Here is a 15743-nt window from a genome sequence, read left to right on the forward strand (position 1 = left end):
TAACGTTGCTTTGATATTATTATTATTTTTTTTTGTGTGTGACGCGCACACACACGCAGAACTCCGTGCACGTTTTTTCTTTGCGCGTATGATATTTTGATATTTTTTATGTACACGATATTGTCTCAATATAGATTTACTAATATCATTGACACGACTCTGTTTACAAAACCACCACAAATTGCGAATTAATACTAATTATACTTGTTTTCCATTTTGGCAAAGCGGTTGCCTCGAAATTTCTTCCGTCACGAGGTTGCATTAACGGCATTGCATAACATTTACATTCACAGCAAAACAATTTATTACATTTCACGAGTAAAAGTGCGCGCTTTGACAAAAAATATTTTATACGCAACGTAATTGCATTTCCAACAGCTGTCCGATGGAAACCTTTTAATTACAAGCCCGATGTTGTAATTGCATCATGTTTGTTCGAGCAATTGCGAAGAAAATTTCATATCTTTGCAATTAATTTTGTATTATATACCGATAAAAAAAAAGAGAGAGAGAGAGAGAAAGAGAGAAACTTGAAAAGTAGCGAGCGATAAATATTCGTAGTCGATGAGAAAACAATATAATTTGCGTAATAGTATAATAACGAGTTATATTTCCTATTTAGTGCGTGATTATACATGTAATATTACATTAATACGTCGCAATATTTATATAATGCGTACACCGGTTTTCAATCCGTATTATCAATTGACGATATCGCGTTTAAAACGACAAATTGGTCGCCGCGCGCAATTAAATTACTCATTGGGTTATATAAAACGTTTCGTCAACGCTGACAACGCCTGCGGTATATCGAGTTTGGCGAAATGGGTTAAGTGCACGGGCGACTCGTTTCATTCGCCTGATGTAAAAACAATTAAATCGCCCTCGTCGCTCGTGCGCGCGCGCGCGCGTATTTCGAGGGAAAAATTGATATTCCGAAACGTCCGTCCACCCTTTTGCGTGCCGACGGTGAAACCCGAGATTTCAATGTTCAATCAAACTGCAAATGTACTCTGGACTCAAAATTTCGTTAAGCCTCGTGTATCGCCAGTCGCCGTGTTAGTTCGGATTTCAAAAAAAAAAAAAAAAAATTGCTGCACTCGTGCGTCGTTGAGGTAGCGCGAACCGATTCCCACCGATTCTCGTTTCGCAACATGAAGATTTCTTCTGTCTTTCGTCTCTCATCGCGTTTCATTCGCTGCACGTCGTACGTACATCGCTTCGTGTATATGCGAACGCACGTGATTTTGTAATTTCGCGTAGTGTAAAATTTTCGCCGGGGCGAACTCGGAGGAAAATAATCAAACCGAGAAGTTTAATTTATCATGGACACGGAGGACGAAGACCGCGAGACAAAGGAGAAAAGAATGTCGGCAAATGTAAAATTTAAAGACAATGATATAACGGTAAAACACGACGAGGACTTTTCCGAGGTAGAAGAGCAATTTTTCGACTCGGAAAAAAAGGAATATTACGAAAAAGAAACGGAAGAAAGTAGGTTATGATAACACTTCGACGTGACGCAATATATATATATACATATATATATAAACAATAATTGATAACGTAAGATTTTTGCGGTTCACTTGACACTAATAATGTTCCGTAAAATTAAGTAGATTGTTGTGTGTTACATGTGCGCGCTCACGTATTTAACATTTTCTGATATTTATGGCAAAATTATTACACACGAGAAACGGATTATTATTATTACGATGTTGCGTTGTACCTTTTTGAACTTTGCACTTGTATAATAAACACATTTTGCTAAATTCATTCGAAAGCAAATATTCTTTAATGAAAATACGCCGTCGTCGAAAGTGTACAACGCGCTCTACATTACGTCGGGAGAACGTCGATAATGTCGAATGTACCAATATTGGAACTATGTAACGAATGGGTTAAAATTATGTACCGAACGAAGATCGATGATGCGTATCGGGATACGCGTGTCGGGATGGAAGTACGCACTGTGTTAACAATGAAACGTAAACTTAGCCAACCGTAAATATGTTCAAATATGAATGACGCGATATTTAAAGCGCGGCGAATTTTTGATTGAGATAATAAAAGGGATTGTCGATTCTGGTTTATTTCGAATTGTGAATCATGCGAATTCGATACAGTGCGTCGTGCGTGTTATTTACATAACTCGTTATACAATAAAATGACTGAATATCTTTTGTTGTTTTAATCAATTTGACGATTTTGCACCTCGACGGTAGGAAAAACTTTTTGTTCTCTTAACGTTTCGCGACGTAATTTATTTCACGTAAAAACGCTGTTCTTTTAGAAAGTTGAAAATTAAAAAAATAAATAAACCCCCATTGTTTCTCAATATCTTCTTAGATTGTAAAACTTCTCTATTGAGTTACTTCATTTTTTTTTATCAACGGTGTCAGTGACACAAGATTGGGAGAAAGAAGCGAAGAAGAGAGTTCATATAGAAATGAATGATCAATCGTCGACAAGACGGAAAACCATCTACGAACTCGACTCTTACGAGTCCTCCGCTGGACCCTCAGCGGCCGACATACGGAAATTAGTGAAAGAAACGGGAGAATTAGATGAAAAGGAAGAGGAGGAGGAACCTCCAATGAAAAAAGTCCGATATTCCGTGTCGGTGGTAAATATCTTCCATCTGGTCTCTTCCGAGAGAAAAAACATATTTTTCTTTCCGAAGTTCGGACAAATTTTATTACGAGTTGGGATGAAATTGCACGCGTGAAGATACGCGAGAAATCGTCATATTTCGACGTCAAGTTCACGGAGTGAACTCAATGTAGATTTCGTTTACCGATTCGATTTTTAGGGATTGCCGGGAATAGCGAGGATCGATTTGTCACCGCTGACGCAGAAAATCATCGGCTGCGTCATCGACGAGAACGTCACCACCGAATATCCGTGGATGTACGTTCGAAAGGAAATCATCGAGGATAATTTGGATTTGCACGCGGAGAGCAGCGACTTTCTGCCGGTGAAGGACGAGATTCTCGCGTTTTCCGACTCGAAAATTCTCATCGGCTACGCGCCCTCCTTGACCAAGGAAGGTCAATTTTACATCGCTCTCACGACAGAAGGCAGAGACGCCATGATGAGGCGTATACAAATAGAGAGAGAGGATCACGAAAATCGTGTGAAAAACGCAATTTACAAAACGATCGGCGATTGGTACAATTGGGGAAGCGACAAGGAGATCGAAGCTAGTATTGTCCATCCCACAAGACCGCTTCTCGAGATTGAGGTTCGAACGGCATTCAATATTCACACGGCCCAATTCATATTTGAACTACTCGCAGCGCTTCCGCAGGCTTTGAGCATTAAACAGTCATAAATCGTGGTTTTTCGGGTGTCAAAGAATCCGGTCCGACGTGTTAAAACTTATTATTTCCGTGTTTTCACTATTGTTTTTATGTTATAAACAATTTAAATAACGCGAAATATTTGCAAAAAAGCGAAGAATATAAGTAATCCGTTTTCAGAACTTTGTTTTGTAAAACAAATTGCACAGAAATATGAAAATTAGACTTGATGAAGTGATTTTTTTGTGTTTGAAACATTGAGAGGAATATTATCATATTAAATCTTTTTTAATTCGCATTATTCTAATCATTAATTTGCCGAAGATATCGGAGCAAATTGCAAAGAGATAGAATCAAAAACTTATTGGCCAGTAAAATCTCGAGTGTCTATAGATAACGTACTTTCTCAGTCGGGCTACTTTTCATTTTGTAGTCGTAAAACTTCAGTCACGATTTGCATATCTATTCGACCGGGCTCATATTCGTGTCGAGCGCGACGTACTGGGGATTTTTGAAAATTTCTATTACATTTTCTCTCTCTCTCTCTCTCTCTCTCTTTCTCTTTCGACAACGCGCATCAATATACGTGACCCCACACGTGTGCCACACAAGATGGATATTGATAGTTCACGTTCGTTAATACCGCGGTATTAAAGTGATTATCGTAAATTTCTACTAATCTCGTTTATAAATACCGCGCCTGTAAATCGACAATATCGCACAACGGCATTTATAAATTTACAATCCATTATTTATTAATCACTCCGATATCTTTGTTCGAGAAATAGTTCATAAATCCTCTAAAATACTAACAATTATTTAATCGTAATTGTGGGCACGCGCAGAGCGTGCAAATCATACAGTTTGCATAATGTCATTGATGATGTATCGAACAAAAAAGAGAGAGAGAGAGAGAGAGAGAAAGAGATCGTATCAAATTTAATTTCGTTCAGGCAATGTGTGACGCGGATGTGTTGAACAAGCCGTTGAATCTAACGGACAGAAAGGCGGACGACCAAAGGGACGGGTACGTCGAACTGTTGCCGTACAGTCATCAAATATTTGAGAATGTGTGGCGTAAAGTATACAGCAGGCCTACGCAAGTGATGCCGATCCCGCAAAACAACGAGGTGCAAACGGCCCCATCGATTCCCGCCAACTCCTGGATCCAATATCTATACGAATACCAGACGATTGATTTGTCCGCTTACGCCGAGGACAAACTAGATTCCTTCAAGTACTTCCTGCAACGTTACACCGATGACATGTGCGATCAAGTAACGTTGAAAAACATTTTTGTCGATTTTACGATTCGTTGAATAAAGTACAGTAGATTTTTTTTCCGTGAAACGACTCTTTGATCGAGAGAAAAATTTATTGTTGAAATTTATTATTGAAATTCAAAATAAACAAAAATAAAACTGTGCGATATCAAATCAACAATTAAAACTTTTTGAGCAATTACAAGCGTTGGTAATTCAATTTTTCTTTTTTTTTTTTTTTTATTGTTACTAGAAAATATTTGATAGTAGAAATATGTATGAGAATTGGATTATTTCGTCGTGTTTTAGCTTCTAATAAACTCCACGTGGGACATCTACACCAACGATTACGCGAATCTGGTGCGCAGTGAAAAAGATACGCGCGCGCCGGTGCCCGTGAGTTTCAAGGAACACCAGAGCTACCACGATGGAAAGATCACCATGGACAAAGTCATCAACGATCTCGTCTGGCATCCGTTTTGGACCGGAGTCGCGATAGCTACTTACACGCAACACGCCAAATCCGATTATCTGATTGGCCCGAAAGCTTACGACGAGGTTTGTTGCAAACTACTACTTATCGAATTTATTAACGTATCTCTCGCGCGTAAACAATCTAAAAAAAACCGAGACTGAGTTTCAATTAAATTTTAACGTCGTACCAAACATATTATCTGCCACATTTTTACTTTCATATAAAAAAAAATAAACAAAAAACACGTAAATAAATAAAATTTTCTCTGACATATGCGACAAATTTTTTTTTTTCTATTTTACGCGCAGGTATTGTTAGCCTGCGAAGGCGATAACCGAGTGCTGATATGGTCGTTCACCGACTCTTTGTCACCAAAACTGATCCTCGAATGTCCACGAGAAGTGACGTCCATTACCGTTTGTCCTTTTGATGGCAGTGTCGTTATCGGTGGCTGCGCAAACGGCCAGGTGACTGAATCTTTTCAACGCATTTTTTTTATCTCTTCGCACCTTTTATCCTGACGGTCTAATTTATTTGCGCAATCGAAAGAAGAGAATATTTTTACGTATTTTCCGCTCAAAAACTCGTGTTACTTAAACTCGAGAAGTAATTTGATAACAAACTTTAGTTCGATATGTTGTAAACGATATCTGTTGCAAACACACTCACCGGTCTCGTCGCGGAGCAACAATTCTTCGCGTTTCCAATTTCACCTTCTCTCCTCACGTCCTCCGTACGCCGCGAACGCACAGTTCGCCACAGTTGCAAAATGTTAAACAATCTGCGTTAAAACCTTCTCGATGAGTTTCTCCCGGAGTGCGTTGGCAATTTGTTTATCTCTGTTCGATCTTGTTGCTCGCGCGCGTATGTAAACAGATCGTTTCGACGAACGGAGCGCGATCGATATCGATTCACGATGTAAACAAACACCGCAAGTAGATACTTTTTTTTAATCACTACGTTCCGAAATGGATTTTATTTTCGATCAAATTCGGAAAGTCGCTGCGAACACGGCGAATACCGACGGAATACTTTCTTACGCGAATAAACATTGAGATTTAGATTAGCAAGAGACGACTTCAAGTCGCGTTTGTTTTGAATGTCGTCCGAGAACAAAGAGAACGCACTCGTCGAGTGAAATACCGCGAGATAGGTACGCAACTTTCCGAAAGAAATTCGCGAAGAGAACGCCACGACGTCATGACACTCCGCGCCGAAACAACCAAAACACTCGTCGCGGAACTCCGACGATCATCGATGCGCGATCAATCGGGATTGCACACGTCGAATAACGACGTCGATGCGATCGCCCGTCGTTAGATTCGGCATTCCCGGCACTCGCTCGTCCGCGAAATTCACTCGGGACGAGCAAAAAGAACGACGAAGCGTTCGCGCGCGCGAGTCACTCTCGTCCGACGGAGAGAGCTTGCGACGCGTGAAGTCAGACCTGGTTTATGCGGGCCTAAGATTTTAATATTTCTGTTTATTAACAGAAGCATAACAGAATATAACAGAAGCATTGAAATCCTATAGTTGAACTGTACCAATTTCGGCATAAATTAACAGTTATTACTCGCATAAACAAGGCCAAAACAGGGCCTTAGTCGCGCTTGCAATTCCGTCGCGTGAGTCTCTCGCGCGCGCGCTACAGACGCTGCCAACAATGACGGAGGGGCCGCCGCCCGTACGTGACCGCCGTACGTATATGAATATATTATTTAACATTCACAAGCGACATTACCCGTTTGTTATTTTAGAAATCCCAACTGTGTTTTTTATGCTTATCAACAATTTCTGTGGTGTGTTAGATGGAACGAGTTATACAAAACGGCGTATTTTTATAAAATCTTTATCGTTTGAAAGATCGTTGTCATGATTATTTCCGCACACGCTTGTTTACGTTGATTTTATTGCGCTCTTTTGTTTACACTCGTACACTACCGTTATTACTTACGAAAGCCCGCACTTTTATGTATTTACGAAAATATAAAAATGTTTTCGCGGTATCACATATATTTTTGCCGCGCGCTCGTGTGTTGAACGCTAATCTTATACGAAAACTTTAATATCGAAAATCATTTTTATACTTTTTCTCGAGTATCGGGCACTGAAGTATCGAGTGTGCCGGCGATATTCTTTGCAAGTTCGATTCAGCAACTTTCGAATTGAAAAGTATACGTTCGCAGCTTGTAACAGAATCGTGTCAATGAGAGCACATACATATATACATATATATATATATATATATATATATATGTGCTCTCTCATATATGAGGGAAACGTTTTGCTACAAGCTGCGAACTATGAAACTGCAACGTTCAAGATGAAAAAGGAAAGGACGGCGATAAAATCCATCGGTACCGTTTCACCGTAGATCGTCATTTGGCACATTCCCGGCAAACTCGAGCAAGTGGAGGCGGTGGTGACGAAGACGAGCGCCCAGGCGAAATACAGTATCGCCATGAGAAGTTTGATGATGTGGATGCTCGATACGACGAAGACCTCGTATGTCAGTCCGACGGCAATGTCCTCGCTGAAGTACAGCCAGAAGGCGGGCATCACCAAGATATCCTGGACGCCGCCGCATTACAAGATCGACAAAAACGGCAGGATCGTTTCTTTACCGGAGGACACGCCCTTGGACGATCTGTACTGGCAGATCGCAACCGCCAGTCAAAACGGCACGATCGCCTTCTGGAATCTCAAGTAAATTTGATATATTGTTTTTTTCTTTTCGATATTCTCGTGAAACTTTTTTTTATTCCCGTATAATTTTCTAGTTTGGAATTATCTTTGAATTATCTAGTTTTGAAATATCCTTTGTGTTTTTTACCCTTGGACGATCTGACAGATCGCAACCGTCAGTCAAAACGACACGATTGCTTTCTAGAATCTCAAGTAAATTTAATAATATTCTCGTTTTCTTGATATTTCTCGTGAAAATTTTCATCCCCGTTTAATTTTGTAATTAAGAATTATTTTTATTTGTGTTCACATACATATGAGAAACAAATATTTTTACAGCAATATTTTTGCAGTAATAATTTAAAAAAATATTTTAAACTAGAATACGACGCAGATGTGCGTATTTAAACAAAACGGCGCTTGCTTGTTGGATAATGCACAAACACTTTTGAAATATTACGTGTATTACGTGCATTACACACTTACCGTAAATGTATAGTCCTCCGTTTTGTAATAAAGATCAAGCAGATGGCTCTTTGCTCTTCTCTACTTGCAGTATGGTAACTTCTTGCATGAAAGCTTATAAAAGAGAGTTTAAGAGAGAGAATCTTTAAACTCTCTGAAGAAAATGTCTCTGTGACGCGTACGTACAATAATTTACATGTGTTTATTAGAATTTTTAATACGTGATACACATTTTTCTTATTTTTAATGTTTGTGCTTCGGTCTTAAAAATTCCGCATCGCGAAATAAAATCAAATGTCACATCCAGAATCGCGTTAAATCGCGGTCTCGGAAGGACATGAAAAAATACGAAACATTCAAATATTTTCACCTTCATCGAAGAAGAAGGATTTCTTTCTTTTTTTTTTTTTTTTTTTACTTTCGCAATGTCCGTATACTATTATTCAAAACAAAAATGTTGTGTAGTTCGTCTTGAAAAATGCAACAACATTCTGAACAGTTTGAAAGATATGTGAGCGATCCCGAATCAATAGGTAATTGGTAACCACGAGAAAGGTCCGGGAAGCCGTCGTATCTCCCGGGACGGGAAGTTAGCGACTTCGAATGTTCCTCGAACATCGAAACTTGTTCCTCTCGCAGGCGAAACGTTAAAGAGCGAACACCGTGGTCGTTCGACTTGCCTTTCGGGTCCATCTCTTTGGACGCGAGACGACGACGACGACGACGACGATCTCCCCGCTTTTCGCTCTCACTCCTCGTCCCCATCCCTCTCGAGAAACTACCTACGGAATCGTAATGGTCCTGCGACTTGACTCCCCGTCGTTTCTCGATTCTACGAACTTGGCGTTTATATGGTCCGAAAATGGATAGACCATCCCTCTATAATCGTCGATCGGTATTCAGTCCTCGCTTCTAACCCTTCGTGCTGTCCGGAGTAGTCCTCCAGGATCCGCCAACTACCAACCTCCTTAGCCTCGTCGATTTCTCTGTGCGCATTCAGTGGGGTGCGAGAGAGAGTCCCCTCTTCATTTCGGTCACAATGGCTATGCAGATGTTCGCACACTAGTAAATTGTTTCCTCACTTAGCACGAAATTGGCACGATATTTGCGAGTGACGTTCGCATTGCGATGAATTTCTATTCAGATAAAAGAGATGAGAAGCAATTAATCGCATCGTTGATTGTTAGAATTTTATCTTTGACTCACGCGAAGCGTTTGAACTAATGAGAGAATATTGCGAATATAAAAAAAAAAACAGTGCTCTGCGGTTTTCTAATAATTATTTATCCCTCTCGTTGTTATTCTAAGAACGAGATTACGCGTTAAGATTTAATTTAACTTTAACGATGCTCTTAAAAAGATGGAAACCGACGGAGAAGGATATACGCGAAGCCCTTGGCAAGCCGAAGAAAAAGAAACCGCACAACGACGAGGCCACCACGTCGCCCTTCAAGATCTTCGATCGCGTCTTCAAGCCCGACTATATCCTCGTGGTTCAATATCCGGACGAGAGCCGGCAAGTCGTGATAACGACGTTGAACATGTGCAAACCGACGTTCCGCAGTGTGCAAGTCGAACCTTACCCGACGAGGGACGACATTACAATTAGAAAGTACTACAAAACGATCGTCGAAAAGACGGACTTCTTGATGGAGCCGAAGATACTCGTCGGTACTGCGGAAGGTGAACAAACTCCCTCACCCCTCGTACGTTTTTTTTTTTTTTTTTTTTTAACCACCGCGATTGCGGTTTGACATAAAAAAAAAAAAAACGAAAGCGCAAACGCGCGCACGTAATTATTTTTCGAGTTGAATTAATATTAATGCAATTTAAACGCGCGATTATAATTAAGCTCAAATCCCGGGGTTAAATAAGAACGATCTAATTTAATATCAACGACGCAAAGTGGATTAAAGCGTAAACGACGACGGGCAACAGGTGATTTTGGCTGCATAACGTGGGACGGCTACGAATTCGCCACCGACGTCAGCGTGAATCGCGAAACGGCGCGATGGCTCTGGATAAAGAGGATACACGACGGGCCGATCACGTATTCGTTCAGATCGCACTTCTGTTTCAACGTGGTGGTCACCGTGGGCGGCAAGATCTTCGCCGTGTGGAGGGAAGATTACGGCGAGCCGTTTTTCTGGAGGAAGTCCAACGTCGGGTGAGTGTGGGAAAAAAACTCGGAACAACTTTGCGTCCGCCAAGCGCGCAATCAGGATTCCTCCTCCCAGCGCTCGCGTCTCCGAAGCGAACGCTCGCAGTCGCGCGAGATGCGAAATAATTTTTCGTTGCAAATGTAGAGAGAGAAAGTGAGAGAGAGAGAGAGAGAGAGAGAGAAGCGCGAGAAAAGACGGAATTATAGCGCGTTAAAATAACGGAGAGATCGCGCGAGAATTGTGAGAAGAAATTAAATACTTCCTTCAAGAAGAGGAGGAACGTCAACAACGCGCGAAGCGAGTTAACGAAACACGATCGTGAATAAACGCGGCGGCGACGACGATGACGACGACGGCGGCGGCGGCGGCAGCGCGGCAGCGCGACGTTTTCATTCGCAATAAAAATAACGAGCGAGCCCGCGCGATAAATTGCCGCAATGCACAGCTCGTAATTGCGACGATAGCGTTTTGTGTTGTACTGCGCCGCGCTCTCGTGTTTCACGCTCCGCGCATAGTTGTCGACGACAACGCGCGCCGCCCGCGAACTTTCGGTATGATCTGCATGACAATACGATCATAACTTACAGTTACAACGCTCGGTGCGCCGTTACCACTCCGTTAATGAAAGCTATTTTCGATGTATAGCCCCCTTCCCCCCTCCTCCCCCCCCTATACTCCCCGCGAACACACACGGTCGCGGGAATCATTATCGAGCGATGTCGCGCTGATACTCCCGCTCTGATTCAAACGCACTCGACAGACGGTCGTTTTGTTCCCGAGTTCTATGTACTCTTTTATCGATTGTACATCAGTGACACACAAACGCGCGATTCTTTCTGGTTAAAAAGATATCTCGGAAATTAATTCTAAACACAATTAACAAAAGCGCGTCGGTCAATCAATTAAATCGACCGCGTCATCGAATTTAATCGGTGCCGATTCTCTCTTTTTTTTGTTAAAATGCGGCTTTTACAAAATTACACTCGCTTTACGTGAGATACGCAGATACACGGCGTGCACTTGGGGCAAATATCGTCCCGTACTGTGTCTGGGACGAATGGACGGCACGGTTGAACTGTGGGATTTGTCGATCAAAAGCCACGAGCCGAGTATCACGCAAAGTGTTGCCGGACGGATAATTACGGGCATCTACGTTCATCAGTTGCCGATAGAGCCGCATTGTGTCGGATTTTGCGATTTTACCGGTTCTCTGAGGATATTTATGACGCCGCGCGTCTTGGTGAGGCATGACGTGAGCGACATCGAGTGGTTCGAAAAGTTCGTCGACCGACAGGTTCAAAGGGTGAGTATCTGAGTATAAAAACGGGCGGCTGGTTGATATCGATTAGATGTCTCTGAGCGAAGTAAACTTTGAAACTTATCTTTCAAAAGGCACGAATATGATTTTATCGAACGGAAAAGAAAAAGATTGCGCGTCCCCCATACATTAAAACGTTAGTATTAACGCGTATTAACGTTAAAATAATCACGTTAATTATCAAACAAGTAAATTGTTATTGCGTTACAGCAAATTTTGCAAAACACAATTGATAGATTGTTTATTTATTTTATTGGAAAAGTTGTGTGTATTTAACGAGTAAATTTGCCGATACGTTTAATAACGCAATAAAAAAATTTAACACAATAAAAAAAAAAACACGAACGTCATTTCAACGTTATTTCGCGCGTACATTGCGCTTCGTGCGAACCTTTATTATTTCTGTAAAACAAAAATGATCGATCTTAATGAGAATCGTGATCGTAAAACAAAAACAAAAAAAAAAAGAAACTTTTTTCCTCTCATTTTTTTTTCCACAGCGATTTGCCGCAAATTTTACCGCCACTGGCGCGGTAAAAAAAACTTCTTCGTTTCTCTTCTTCTATTCATATACGACCTTTTTATCTTCACGTTTGATCAGATGAAAGAGTTTAAGGACTGGCAAAAAGCGTGGCGCGAGACAAATCTTGAGCGCATAGAGATGGAAAAGAAGCTGAGGGAGGAGAAAAAGAGTCCGGAGATCGAGAAGAAGATTAAGATCGAGACGACCGATGCGGAAGTTCGCGCGACTACACCTACGAAACCGGTACGCCGCGCACGATCAATCTGACGTATATATTCTCTCCGCGTTGATGAATAATTCAGAATTATCTCTTCGTTCTATTCATGGCGCGCTTTATGCGCAAGAGATGGATAAATCGCATTCCGATATGGAATCTCGTTCATAGTCGTGTGAATAATAGCATCTTGTGAATTGCCGACTATCAAGATGTCAAGTTCGAGCACATCTTGAGCGAAGAATGAAAGCGATCTCTGGTTCGCTCTCTCTCTCTCTCTTTTTCTCTCTTTTATTTTTGCGTTTTTATCGATTAAATTAATTTCGCAGCGGCGAAAACCCTGGCAGTTCATCGAAGAAGCCAAGAAACGATGGTTGTCAATGGACGTAAAGCGCATGCAACGATTGATTCTGGAAAAGAAGGGTCTGCGCAAGGACGTTCTCGAGAGACAGCGCGAACCTCTCCTCAGATTGCGGCAGGAGGCGAGGACAAAAAATCGCAAGATACGCGAAATTCTGAATCTACAGAACAAGATCTTCGAAGAAGCCGTCGTGTTCCTCTTCCCGGAGCAGGAGCACAAAGAAGCTCTGGTGCTGCCCCCTATATCCCCGACACCTTCGTTGGTCGAAAGACCGATCGAGGACGAGCTCGTTAAAGTGAGAATCGAACAAAAAGCGTGATCGAGGAAATCAGTAAATTTCACGAAAAATTCTCAGCAAATATAATTGCAATTAAATAATAACAAAAACGCTCGAATTAATTTGTGGAAGCAATAAAATATTGCTTGCTCTCATACGTGCACAGTAAGATTTAGAAAAATTTCACATACACTACTGATATGGTACGTATTAAAATATTCAGCACGAATAATTTCCATGAGAGAGAGGATAAATTTAATTATTTCATTGTAGATAAATTTTCACTTTGAATTTATTTCAAATTATTACAAGTATTAAAATAAAAATATAATTCCGCGCAAAAATATCTAAGCACAATGACTCACCGAATTAATCTTTGCTCTATAGTTTGAAACTATACGTATTGTTTTTAAATAAAATAAATGTGTGATAATATAATATAACAAATTGTCTGTTTATCTTCTTCGGAAAGAAAATCCCTGCTTTCGAACCGGAGGAAGAAATTATATACAATTTTCTGGAAGTGCAAACCGAAGCTCTGGCGAAATTGAAGATCACGCCTTTCAAACGCATGTTCGACTGGCGAGCTGTAATCGCGGAAGGAAGGTCGAGGAGAAGATCGATGGACATCGAACTCGCGAAGTTAAACAAGCCAAAGAAGATGTATAAAGTAGAGACGGTTCCGTGAGCGATGCATCGCACGTCGGCACCACGATACAAAACACACGGAAAAGTACATTTTTTTTTTTTTTTACATCATTTGTGCTTTTACATTCTTTCTGTGTTTTCAAGTAACGAATTTATTGCGCGGATATAACGCGGATAGAAATTTGTGTTTCTTTTTTTTTACAGACGAAGAGAAAGAAGTCGGAAGCGCGAAAAATTAATTTTCAAGAAGCAAGCAAGGGAGTAAACTACGCGATCGCGTCGTGTGCTCTTCGTATAAATTTATTCGGAGATTCGTTTGTGTTTTTCGAACTGTAATCGCTGCAACAATCGAGGCGCGTAATTGAAGTCGTTATCCCGTCGTTTTCGACGGAGACGGAGAAATAAACGGAATTCGTAATACGCGATTTGTGCGAGCTATCTGAATATTTGAAAACTGCCGCGAGGAAAGGAATGATATATTTGGGTCGAGATACTCTTACCGCGCGATATCTGAAAGAGAATGCATATCTTTTCTATATCTTCGGATGTCGCAGGACCTAATGTGCATGTCATCACGGTAATTGAATATGTCGATAAACAGGAGAAACGCATGACAGCCAAGGAAATGGAATGTCTTGGAGAAATGTAGGAGTGGAATATTTTTGTCAACGTCCGCGCGCACGAGAGAGAAAAAGAGAGAGAGAGAGAGAGAGACAGACAGAGAGAGAGAGAAAGAGACAGCGTTGTGCTAAGTTGTTACATGTAGAAACTCAGTTTCTCACATCGACAATCTCGAAGCGATTTTTTGAAATGCAGTCGTTCATAAACTAATTTGACGATTATACAATAACTGAGACACGTGAGAAAATTGCGATCGTGTCACTTAGACGGACGACGCGTGGCTAAGAAAGACTGACGAGATCCTCGCTCACGGCGGACGTAAAGTGAGGACGTAAGGAAATGTGGATCCGGAAGAAGAAGAGTCAAAAGTGGGAAAGAGAAGGATGGGGGAAAAAGAGGTAAAGTAGGTAGGTAGGTCGGCAGCTCTCGACGCGATTTTTCATAATTAAAACGGATTAAAACTCGGCAGCCGGGACCGTAAATGAATTTGAAATTTCAAACTAGCTCTCTCCTCCGCTTATTCGCGTCCTGTTTTTCCTTTGTCATTCTTCGTCGTCGTAAACGGATCTGCGGGACCACCGCGAGCAACTTGTATAGAGCCGGGGGTTTTACCTGCTTTCATTTCCCCGAAGTAACACACTTCTACGATTTAATTTGCTGCTCCGCTCACTTCTTTGGCAAAGATAATACCTTCGCGGATAGACCCCGCGAATTTAAACGGAAACATTCGCGAAATACCGAGTATCCGAGTGTGTGTCAGGAATTAAAGAGCCTATTATTGTTTGGAAATACTAGACTTCCGCTCCCAAAAACTAACATTTGTGATTAAATGCCAAAACAAACATTCGCACACAAAAGCTTCACGTTGCCATTGTGTGTAAATAAAAAATTGGCTTGTTCTAAACAAGAAAAAAGCGCGCGCGTGCGCACATATTGTTTGCAAAAGAATACTCACGGACAGTGTAATATTTGTTTTCAGTGTTTCAATCCTCTCTCTTTTTTGTTTGTCTCTTTCTCTCTCACATATTTACATTTTATTACGCCGTTTTTTTTTTTTTTACAATTCCACCAATATACAAGATTACGGGCTTGACAGCGGGGGAAACGCCCGCTATGTTCGAAATACGTTGCAACGACGTGCGGATTGTCTAAAAAGGATGGTTTTCCGGATTTCGACAGACGGGTCGAAAACAACTTGCCGCGCTCGCCCCGGAAGGGCAAGTTATAATTATTCAAAATAGCGGCGCTTTGTTTCAATATTGCGCGCCAGACGTTTGTTCGCGCGATTTCTCTTATTTTCGCCGACCCTTTTCCGCGCGCATCTACGCGAAAGATGTGCGCATGTGTTATCGTAATGGCGATAATAACCGGCGCGAAAATTGGTGCACTTGCGAGGAAGAAACGCTCTGTTGGCAAAAAAAACAAAAAAA

General features: G+C 41.3%; 1 protein-coding gene across 1 annotated transcript; it reads left to right on the forward strand.

Annotated features, from left to right (window-relative positions):
* The first annotated feature begins 1192 nt into the window (after positions 1–1192).
* Positions 1193–14389, forward strand: LOC109852874 (WD repeat-containing protein 63-like). The gene is made up of 14 exons (XM_020424430.1): positions 1193–1494; positions 2403–2626; positions 2813–3244; positions 4256–4579; positions 4874–5122; positions 5348–5506; positions 7414–7745; positions 9550–9872; positions 10128–10356; positions 11357–11654; positions 12271–12435; positions 12736–13062; positions 13517–13777; positions 13897–14389. Exons 1-13 carry the CDS (start codon positions 1326–1328, stop codon positions 13730–13732), a joined length of 3447 nt encoding a protein of 1148 aa, XP_020280019.1. The 5' UTR covers positions 1193–1325; the 3' UTR covers positions 13733–13777; positions 13897–14389.
* Positions 14390–15743: the final 1354 nt, after the last annotated feature.

This window comes from Pseudomyrmex gracilis, unplaced genomic scaffold (genome assembly GCF_002006095.1).
Source record: "Pseudomyrmex gracilis isolate BER0280 unplaced genomic scaffold, ASM200609v1 scaffold_39, whole genome shotgun sequence".
NCBI lineage: Eukaryota > Metazoa > Arthropoda > Insecta > Hymenoptera > Formicidae > Pseudomyrmex > Pseudomyrmex gracilis.